Here is an 11,185-nt window from a genome sequence, read left to right as displayed (position 1 = left end):
CACAACTGTAGTCCGTCAAAATCGTTCCCTTTCGGTCTTCGCTTCCTCTATATCGCTTCGCTTTCGCAATCTAGTGAAGTTTTTTATTTTCATACCTTTTTTGTAAAATGATCCACCGAGAATCGAGACAAACCTACACACATAGCACCACGGACATTGCTATTCAAGCGTAAGCAGCCAATAATTATTTAACTTCTAAACATTATTTGCATTGAGAACCTGCAAACGTGCAATGTGTTTTCTTCTTTTACAATATGATTTTCCCCACGGTATTTTGATCTACCTGCAGGTTTCATTTCCTGCATATTACGCAAACGCTCATGCTAGTATTTTGCGAAATTGCTTTATTATATACAATGTGAGTCAACTTCTAGTACGAACTTTGAAATGCTTTGACATGGTTATATATAACATGAAATGCCTATAGCTCAAGTTTTTTTGCATATTTTAAAAATTTAACACATTTTCACTCATTTTGCTACATAATATTCCGCACAATTCGACAATGCATATTAGGTAAAAATGCACAGGGGAAAATATCTTCACCAATTTCAAGAATTAGGATTATTTTAGAGATGCTTATTTGGACACCCCAAAACATCCACTATTTCCTCTCAAATGTGATTTACCATTTCAACATAATGCTTTTTAAACATTTTTTGTGTAGCGGTCATATTTTTGACTAATTATAACCAGTGTAGTCACCTCGTCGTGCTAACTTTGGTTTGTGTAAGTGTTTGTTGGAAAATTGTTTTGCTGTTAGAAATTACCTGCTTTACAATGCGCTCACCTAATTAAGGCAAAGCCTTTCCTGGTTGATAAGTACTGTACTTCATTGCACAGCCATGGGAATTCAACGAAAGCCTTTCATTCTTTATCGAATAAAAAACTATCAAATCACCTATCTTCCCACGGGAAAAAGATCTGCTCATACATTTCTTAACTTTTTTTACGAGAGAGAGAGCACCAAAATAGTTGCGCGTATTTTAAGAATATGTAATGAATTTGATCAAATGCCTATCCGCATTTGCTACATAAATTAACAGGAATCTAATAGTGAGCAAGAACTAGGCATCTTTAGTCATTAGTTATTAGTTTTTTTTTCACTTTTTAAATGGTGTATCAAAAAGTTTGGAGAAGATTCGTACTAGTTGCGACGACTTTTTTTTTGCATTTTTTTCTCCTTGCCCGTCATTGACAGCTGAAGTACATACTTTATGGTGGTTTTAAATACCAAGACGAAATCCACCCAAATTACTTTCGCAAAGTATTTCTTCCTGATGTGAATTAATACACGACTACACAATCACCACAACTCATAGGAGATGTCAGTAAATTGCATCTATATATCGATGCAGCAGATGTTGGGAAGATCAGACACCCTTTCTTCCCACACCCGGCCAATCCCCACGCCCTATGTCAATTTGTCTAACCAATCGGATCGAGGGTGTATTGCGTAGCGTCACGTCGTTGCATGGCATTTTCTCCCACTGCCCTTTCCATCGCCCTACTGTGCACATTACCTCTTCCCAATGTAGGTTTAACAAATTCTGCAACTACTGGCCCTCTGTTGATCCTTTAAAATTGCCATCTTTTCAAAGAGAAAGCACCACTCTTAGCGATGCCTTTGTTTATGAAATCATGCATTCACTTACAGGACAGATGATACCTCAAGCTCGGACAAAGAGAAGGAGAAAGAGGAGGAGGTCTACGATTTTAGGGAGCCCTTCCTTTTCAGCGACATGGTTCTTCTAGTGGAAGATGAACGTCTTCACTGCCACCGGGCTATTCTCTCTCTCTACTCTCCCGTCTTTAAGGCCATGTTCCAGTCGCGTTTCGAGGTAGGTTATCGTAGCGCTTCCAGTGGACTGAGGAAGTGGTCAGATCGCATATCTCCCTCCATCCACTTGTTCATTCATCCATCCATTCACCCCTCTGTCTACCTCCTATGAAAATGTTTCTTCATTTACCTCCCTTTCATTCTTTGCAAGTACCCTCAAGCTCCACGGTTAATTCCACAGTTCACTCTGTCTATAGGTAAACAAGCAAGTAGGTCAAAAAATTGGCATCTTTTATTTCCACATAACAGCGATTTACCGTGGGAAAAGTCGGCTGCTTCTTTTTAAGGGATTTATTTCTCCCTTTTTTGATCTCTAAAAAATTTGCCCCTTTGAATGCCATAAGAAAGTGAGGGCTGTGTTGGAAAGTATTGAGTCATCATATTTTGCCAGATAAACTGTTTCTCTATCTCCGTCTCCAGCCCATCACCCACTTCATATGGTAGGCAACACGACCTGATTCCCTACTTACTCCTTGTCATTCAGCATACCATGGAAAGTGGCATAAACGCCCTTGGTCAACAAACATTTAGAAGAAAAGAAACCACACACACATCATCTGCCAACTTGAATAAGTAGTGTAGAATAGCCGTAGAAGATTGTGGTGCTGAAGGACTGTGGACATATTCCCCTGGGCAAAAATGTCTTTCCCAAGCTTTGACGATTACTTCAAGAAAGAGGAAAAGTCGGCTGCCTTTTGGAGCAAGGATTGCTTACTTCTTTCCAGGTAGCAAAACCCAACTTTAGCGATGCTGATGCACCATCAAATTCAACCCCATACGAAACGGAAGTTCGCCATTCTTCAAGTGTCATTCAGAAGTTGGAACAAATTTCCGCCTAACCTCCAATCAGTGAAATAAACACCTACGTTGAACTTACGGTGTATGCCACATCTTTACTAAATTATCACTTCAAATAGGAAGAAAAACCTAGGAAAGGTGTTTCATTCCTTCCAGGTGTAAGTTGGCGATGGAAATCAGGCATGAAATCGAGCCAGATGTTTGGATCCTCTATTACGATCCCACTACTTCTTCAACAGGTGATGAAGAAGTAACCGCTCCAGAACAAGTTCTTTTTTTCATCTTCTAAATTCGATCAAACTGCTTTAGACGTAGATAACTTGATGAGAGTAGCTCTCTTAAAGTGGTAAGGTGCCAATTGTCACATCGGTGGGGAGTGAGTGCAGGTAAGAGAGTCTAACCCTTACATAGGTATGACGTTGGTAGAAAATGTCTTAAAAGCAGGTTGCTGCTACCTGTCACATCTAATGGCAATCTGGTGATGTTATCTAGGAGACATCCTCCAACCAGGTGTCTTTGCCCAAGGACGATGCAGAAACGGTGAGAGAACTTCTGCGGCACCTCTACACACCCGGTGGCTGCGATATGGACAGTAAGTTTGCATCTGCCCCCGCTCTTCCTTTTGTATGTGTCAGTGTTTGGCTTTGTCTCAGTAACTCTGTCGGTTCCCCATCATTCGACTTCCGCTTTTGACTCGCCGACCGAGGCCATTGTTGGCATTTGCTTGAACCTAGCAACCAGTATCCGATGTTGGTTACTGGGGGTGTAATAAGAACATCGTTCAAGTCGAATCGGGACTTCGGGGTTCACAGACCCAACAAGGCAAACTATCATGGCAGTGTTGCGCTCGGTAGTAACCTCTAAGCATTTCGCTTGCGTACTAAAAGCTCCCGCATGTATTCACACATACACAATCGCACCATTCATGAAAATGACAGCAGCCAATAAGGTGGGCCAATAGATGGTAGGCGGTGGAATAGCAAGGACTGAGGTACCAACGATGCGCCTTGTGAGTAATGAAGACGCACAGTGGTTCTTCACTCGTTTCGGATGAACCCTTCAAGGACAGCACAATATGGTGGTGCCGCGCCCTACCGCGGTAGAACATTTGCGCCGTATGTCAACGTTTTCGAATTCATTTGTCAATGGCGACGATGATGACAGTAACCCCGATGGTGAATGCGTACACTGCCATGAATTAACGTTCCATTCATGGGGGCCAAATTGACGCACAACACATCACATGACAAAATTACACAGGAGAGAAGCATTAAATGCCATTACCACTTTCTGCTCTCAAAAAACAGTAGAGCAGGTTCTTCTACGATGGTTCTACTACTACTGACAAGCTCTTTTTATCCACAAGTGTTGCTATTATTAGTTAGGCGTTGGAAGACATGATCGGTTGGCCATTTCCATCGAGTGGAATTATTCATCTGTATACTCCTGGGTCCGGTTTTGACTTGAACACCCATTACAGTCCGCCAGATCGTTTTTCCTGGGATACCAAAATTGTCGAAGTGAAGCTCCTCATTCTGGGCTTACAGAGGTACTGGGGTGTTGGTACTACGGATAGTAAAATACCAGAAGACCAAAACGGCCTACAATGCCAAATTGCTTGAACAAGCCTCGACGTCGCCCAGGTTCACTACTTGCCATAGTCAGTTGCCCTTCAAGGCGAAAAATTACTTAATTCCATTGCTTTTAATAACGTCCTCTGTCACGTCTCCTTTGATAGCCTGCCTCAATGCAGAGGGCTACTTACTTGACAATGTTCAAGTCTGGATGCTGTTTGTGAAAAGGTCAATTCCATGCATCAGCCGGTGCAGAAAGCGGATTGGTTCTCAATTTCACGCATCCTAGAAACCGCACTATTTGAGGTGGCAGTAGAGTCCACCAATCTTGAGGTTTGTTTGCCATGAACGTACAGGAGGGTTTGCAGACGTGATCAGAAGACCATGCGTCACCAGTGTGTGGACTAACTCGTGGAAGACAACAGTAACCTGGACATTCATATAGGCGCCTCTAACAAAAGGCTTTCTGCTACAAAGCGATGCAACACTCTGGAAGTTGTCAAGGGAAACAAAAGAGGCTGTTTAAACTCACATAAACCACTTTGCTAACCCGGTTTTCCACCAGTGTTGCCCCGATTTATCACATAAACACAGCGTCACAAATATGCGACACGCATTTTTCACACTAAATCCTATGCCTTAGGGGCAAATTGACCGATTTAAAGCAACAATCGGGTGCTGGACCTCTTTGATGTGAGGGCATTTGCAAGGTTTTGGGTTTTACGATAGCAGTTAAAGTAGTCAGTCTGGTAGTGCAAGTTTTGATGTTTCTTAGAAAGGAGAGGTGATTCCTCTCGGCAGACTTGCCAGCTGACTGAAAGAATCAAGTCAGAAAAATGAGAAAGAACGAGAGAGAGAGAGAGAGGTGTGCCTTTCCCCAACAGCATTTCTACCCTAAATCGACCTCTTCTCTTCCTCTGGGTCAAGGTGCTGCGGCACAACGACTGCTTCCACTCATCCATCGATTTCAAATAGACTCGCTGATTACCACAGCAGAACGAACAATGACCTTCAGTATGACCGATTCTCTGGCTCCCAAGATGTTGGCACTGGCGGATATGTATCAGCTGAACCACCTCAAACAGGCAGCCATTGATGCCTGCACACGCCTTGACATGAAGCGCATGGCCGAGGCCCTAGAGGAGACACCGCTATCTGCTGAATTGAAGTCCACCATCTTTGAGTGAGTTAAAAGTGCTTTACAGATTTTATTTGTCTTCTCACACTCCTTCTCTGCCTGTCATGTCAAACTGGCGTCTGAAGAGGCCTTATCCATTTATATATTTCCAATATCCTCTTAAGGATCTGAATTCGCCCCTTTCCACTTGTATCCGCTTGGATTTAGCTGCTGTTCAACTTATCTCCCAAAATGCCTCCCCTAGTCTGTGAGTCTTCCTCGTTAAGGCTCTTAGACAACTTCTAAATCTTTTTCGGGCAAATTTTTGTGACATCATGCATGTGGGTAATGGAGAAAAGTGTGGTAGATCTACAGGAAAACTAGTTTTCGGGTGCAAAGGGGCTCCGTAGAATGCGGCCCAACCGGCAAATTGAGGTCGTACCTGTCTAGAAGCCGGATGCAAAGCCCAAGTAGTGGACACAAATGAGATGCACGCCACCACCTCCTTCGATTGTTGTGAAAACTAGGATTACGATTATGTTACTCGATGTTGTATGCCCTTGAAGTCACTCCAGAGAAGAGTGGAAGGAGAAATATGCACTCGAGTGGTCTGATCATCACGTGACTGTGAAGTGGATCACATCTACGATATTCACAACTCAACTTGACTACTCACCTCTCTTGGATGAATCGCCTTGTTTGAGTCACTGCCACTGGAAGAGTTCGCCTTGAGTCACTTCGTCCACACTGCGACCCGTGGCATAATGCGTGGGTGGGAGCCATTGGCTTTGTCGCCAGCAAAACATCCCCTTCCCAGGTCGTGTAGCTGTCAACTCATTTCTGCATCATTCACAGGCTTGACAGGCTCATCTCCACTTCTTCTTTTGGAACACGACACGCCATCACTGGAAGGAGATTGTTTGCAGCTTTTCGGAGCGGTCCAAGCCTCTACCAAACTGCCTAAAACTTGGCGAGTTTTGTTACGGTTTGTGCGGAAGAGTGGCCCTATAGCAATGGTAGGGAAGAAGAGCATTTAACAAATGGCTCGAAGGAGAGAGGAGCTTTGGCTGCAAGGCTGAGAGACCATTCGTCTACTGTTAAACGGGGGGGACAAACATTAACCGATCAACCCATCCGCCCTTGTAACTTTTCTAGCAAGGCATTCACCAAACACAACGCAATTTGTTCTCCTTTTTTTCTGGCATTATGACATGAGCGATGGGAGCACTTGTGTAGTTGTGGTTGTCTGGATTTTTCACTTTTTGACTTCCTTTTGCTTGAATCCACCGGTGTTGCTTTCGGTGGTTTAAATTGGCTGTGAAGGTTTTTTTTGCCACAAAACCAATCAGAGCCCTCCGCTTACCCAACAAAATGTGGAATTTTTTTGTATTAGCATATTCACTCGTAGCTTCGTGTTGTTTTCCACGGAATTTCGAGAAGTGCTTCTTTTGTTGTTTTCGTCACCGTCGTCAAAAAATGGGTGACCTCCCGAATGCAGCGCGGTGATTGGCTAAGGCAGCTGTTCGGGTGGGTCGCTGCGAGGTATGGATGCATATTTGCTCCCAAGGAGGGAGGAAAAAGCATTTCTTATTTCCTCTATCCACACGCATATACACGTTCTAGAATCTTCTAGAATGTTCCTAAGCTCTCCGGGGCCAGAGTCATGTGCTCCATCGAGGTCATCCACCACCGTGCATTGACTTGCCTTTCAAGTGAAGTGCGGCAGACTAACAGCCTCTCCGTCAGCAGGCGCGGCGTTGTCTCCCAAAGGCGTCCAGATGCACATCAAAACCTGTTGAAAAAGAGGGGGACTGTTAAGCCTCTTCGATACTCCCTGCGGGAAAACAATAGTGATGCCACCAGAAGAAAAAAAACCAAGACATTTTCTGTCAAAGAGAGAGTATTTCTTCAAGTAACTGCTTCTTTAAGTTGTCAACATCAGAATTTATGAAGAGATTTGCCACTGTTTTTCTGTAACTATACCAACCTGCATTACTCATCGTCAAAGTCGCATTAAAATTCATGCAGAAAGTGGGTTTTGTGAGGGTGGGTTGACGTCGTCCTTCCACAGGTCTGCATGAAATTGAGACCGTAAAAGTCGACTCTTCTAGGTAGTAGCGACATTTCTTTTTACTGCTACAACAAATAGATGAATGTATTTGAAGTGGGGGAAAAATCTACCTATATCCCTAAAGCATTTACGAATAAGTCAAATATGATTATGTACACGTCAAAACGGGACTGAGTTTTATGCGGGCAGAGGATGGGGAGATTTTCAGGAGTGGAAAGCGCTTCCACCTCTCGATGCAGTCATCCACCAATGCATATTCATAATTTTTTAAGGGTTTGGCGATCATTTGGTCTGCAAAATAGGTTTAATGTGGAAGGATTTGACAGTTCGACCGGACTATCCTCAGCCGTCGTTTCCGTGTAGACAGGTGAAACTGCGACCACGTCAAACAGACTCTTCTGGAAAGTGAAAATACTTTTTCTCCTTTGAACAACAAGTAGGTGGATGCGTTTGAAATTGGGAAAAAATTTACGTATTCCACGAAAATATTGGCGAATGTGTTAAATAGCTTGTGGTTCACATGAGACCGGGACTGAGTTTAAAGTGACGGGGAATCCACAAATCGGCAGGATTTGAAAGCACTTATCCCCCTTGATGTAGTCATCGGCTGATACGCTTATCTTCAGGGTTTTGACTACTGTCTGGCCTTCAAAGTAGCTGCGATGTGGGAGGATTTGACTGTACTACTGAACCAGCCTTAGACAGCCTGCTTCATGTTTTCATCTGTCAGAAGCAGAAGGGCGTCTCGCTGTTTGTGTTTGTGGATGATTGGGTTGGGCTTCGTGTCTTCACAGAAGGAGACAGGTTATGCATCCATGGAGCATCCAGAATCAGGATGAAATTGAAGCCCTCCTAACCCTGAATGTTCGTCCACCCCAACGAATGCGTAGTGTAATGCAAATTGACGACAGAAACATCACGGCTGGAATACTCGTCGCCGTAGCGGCAGACGATCGGCCTCCCTTGAAATGTTGGCGTGCTGTGCATATATTCCATCGCGATAGATCGTGTCATCACCAAATGACACTGTCCTTGAAGGCTTCATTCGATAGGAATGGAGAACCGCCTACTAGCGATTTGACCGATTTTTGACCGCTTTGTGTTGGGGGATGGTGGCACGGGACGCGTGCGGGAGCTTTTGCTGCATAGAGCGGTACTCGTAGAATTTACTATCACCTCCATCACCAACAACATGGTGTTCCTTGTTGCGGATGTAAATCCAAACATGTCGATTTGACTTGTACGCCTGGTACCGAAGCCTCCTTTATTTAAACTTTCTTTCAAAAATTCCTTCCAATTTTTTCCTTAACTGCACAATATTGATGAATTGAGGGCTCAGAAAGGTATGGAGTAGCTTAAAGTACAGCGTAAATTTACGGCAAAGATGCTTCTAGTGTTCATGCCCTCTTCTCTACTGCCGCTTGAATGACGCAATACCGCCTCGTGTGAATAAAGTATTGAAGAATCTCTTCATCAGAACCTCTAGCTTCTACTTATCGTAGATTGATTAGCATCTTGAATGGAAATCAGGGAAAACTGTTCCTCCTTTGTTTTATCCGCATGGAATTGCGTATCATTCAATCACTTATCATTCCACCATTTCATTGGATCGTTAAAAATATCTGAAGAATTTCCAGTGATTCCTCTCAATTCATCACCGAGGCGGTTACCAATGTCGAGTACGTATGACATTCCGATTTGCCTTCCTGAAGGCAAAATGACATTTTGTGCCGTAGCATAAAAATAAAAACACGCGACCCGCGGCGGCTGCCGCGGCTCCTCGGAGGTCGTGGCACCAAAAGTGCCCATTTCTGATTGACTTTGAATGCCCGATCAGTCCAAACGGTTCCTACTTGATTCTTTTCGCCTTCTCGAGAGGATTTTCCGATTTATTTTTTGACTAGAATTGTTGTGTGTGTAAGCATCTTTACAATGGTCATTGCTAGGGGAATGCATTGCTTAGCCCCTCTCAACAGAAGGCACCGAGTAAATCACAAAAACCCAATGTCTCAAATTAGACAAAAAGAACTGGCCTTACATTCCGGAGCATCGACAAATCCTCCATGTGATAGCGAAAGTTTTGAGCACTTTGTCATTTTACTACTGAGCTAGGCTTACTAGGCACCGGAGGTATCTCTATGGTTGTAGGGGATAACCAACCACCATAGCTTATGTAACTCCACCTGTTCCAGCACTTTTTGTCTTCCTCTCCAATCTCCTGTCACATGTGAGAACGATGCCGATTCAGGTAAGACACCCGGTGCGTCACGCATATGTGACGGTAAGGGTTTCATCTGTCTAGCTCTTAACTGACAATGTTTTTAAATAATTGAGGAATTTTTCTCGTTCCTTACAGAAGACGCGTCCTTCTTTTGGAGAAAGTCATCACCGACATTGAACGCAGTTTCAGCCAGTCCTGCATCCGGATGGAGAGCAAATTGGAGCGAGTCTTTACCAACCACTGCCAAATTCACAGTAAACCACTTTCTACCACTACCGTTCCAGTGAGCATCCAACTAACCAACGCGCCGGCTAATGACATCGACCGACTCGTAATTCGTCCAGTGGAGGCTAGTGCTCAAGACTCCGCCTCCACTAATAATGTTCGTCTCACCACTCGGGTGCTGCAATCCAACGCCAGTGATGTGGACATTCCCAGATCACATGAGTTAGCGGAGGTTGCACCTGGATCGTCTTCTGCTGTCACGACAGCTCTTGTTGAAGTGCCAGCAGTATGCGAGAGCTGCGTGGAACGCATTTCCACACACATTAAAGATCTCTGTCGTCGAGCTTTACACAAGGCTCAATTCGTTCCCTATAAACCTACGGTCATTACCAGCACATCATCAGCTTGATGTCGATGGGGAGTGCGTGAACTCACTTGCGTGCACTACTGAGAAAACACTGTGATAACTGGCACCATTTTTTGTGGCTCTAAGGAGTCGACATGGCTTTGCTCCATCCCTGTGTGTTTATTCCTCCTCTGACTATGCGAATTGACTCGTGGTTTACACAGGTCCAAGGTTATAGGTAATGTCTGACCTGCAAGGTAGTCACGACGTGGAAAGACTTGATCATTCGTCTGAAGCATCCTCAGAGAGTCTGCTTTATGCCGTCGTCGGTCAGAAGCGAAAAGCAGTCTCGTGACTTGAGCGTTTATATTTATGGATGAGTGTGTCCTACTTCCGGTTTCACTAGACGGAATAGTAAATTGTGTAGTGTTCCTCTTGTGACACATTCACCAAGCGTCCAGGATGAGGTAGACGCAGTGAAAGCTCACTGGAATGGATGGCGTGCTGTGGACTGGGATCATCATTGGTGTGGAGGCGGAGAGTCGGGGCCCTCTTTTAATGTATGACACCATCCACCGGCTGAGAATTTTAGCGCTATACTTTAGTGCCAGAATTCCGCGGGCGTCTACAGATTTTTCTCTTTTTTTTCACGTGGAATTCTGGTCATGACTACACAGTGTTCCATGCACACTAACGCAATATAAGTGTTACATAGTATCATTTTGCTTAATGGTATCCTTGATCGGGTTAGTCAACAAGCTGACCGGTAGTGCGGAAGAAGGTATACCTGTCGCCCATTAATGGAAAACACTTGATTTTTATGTACCAATATCGCGTGAACGCCCCTTGTGTTCCACTGTCGGTAAGAGAGAACCTGGAAGGCTAGAAGTGCGAAATGGCTGGACGAATTGTAGAGGTTCTGCGATACTAACAATGGTGGAGGAGGATCATCGCTACTGTAGAATTTTGTTGCCACACCCTCAGTGTGACTAG

At 44.2% G+C, this 11,185-nt stretch overlaps 1 protein-coding gene across 1 annotated transcript; it reads left to right on the top strand. All coding sequences in view use genetic code 11, as the record gives it.

The window, feature by feature from the left end:
• Window positions 1-107: 107 nt before the first annotated feature.
• On the top strand, window positions 108-10,255 carry EGR_07445 (speckle-type poz protein; the record flags this gene model as incomplete). Its single annotated transcript, XM_024496694.1, has 7 exons — window positions 108-169; window positions 1,658-1,841; window positions 2,566-2,657; window positions 2,795-2,906; window positions 3,131-3,230; window positions 5,140-5,395; window positions 9,757-10,255. 7 exons carry the CDS (start codon window positions 108-110, stop codon window positions 10,253-10,255), a joined length of 1,305 nt encoding a protein of 434 aa, XP_024348900.1.
• Between the last annotated feature and the right edge of the window lie 930 nt (window positions 10,256-11,185).

The sequence above is a fragment of the Echinococcus granulosus genome (genome assembly GCF_000524195.1).
Source record: "Echinococcus granulosus chromosome Unknown EG_S00077, whole genome shotgun sequence".
Lineage (NCBI taxonomy): Eukaryota > Metazoa > Platyhelminthes > Cestoda > Cyclophyllidea > Taeniidae > Echinococcus > Echinococcus granulosus.
This window is presented reverse-complemented; position numbering and strand designations above follow the sequence as displayed.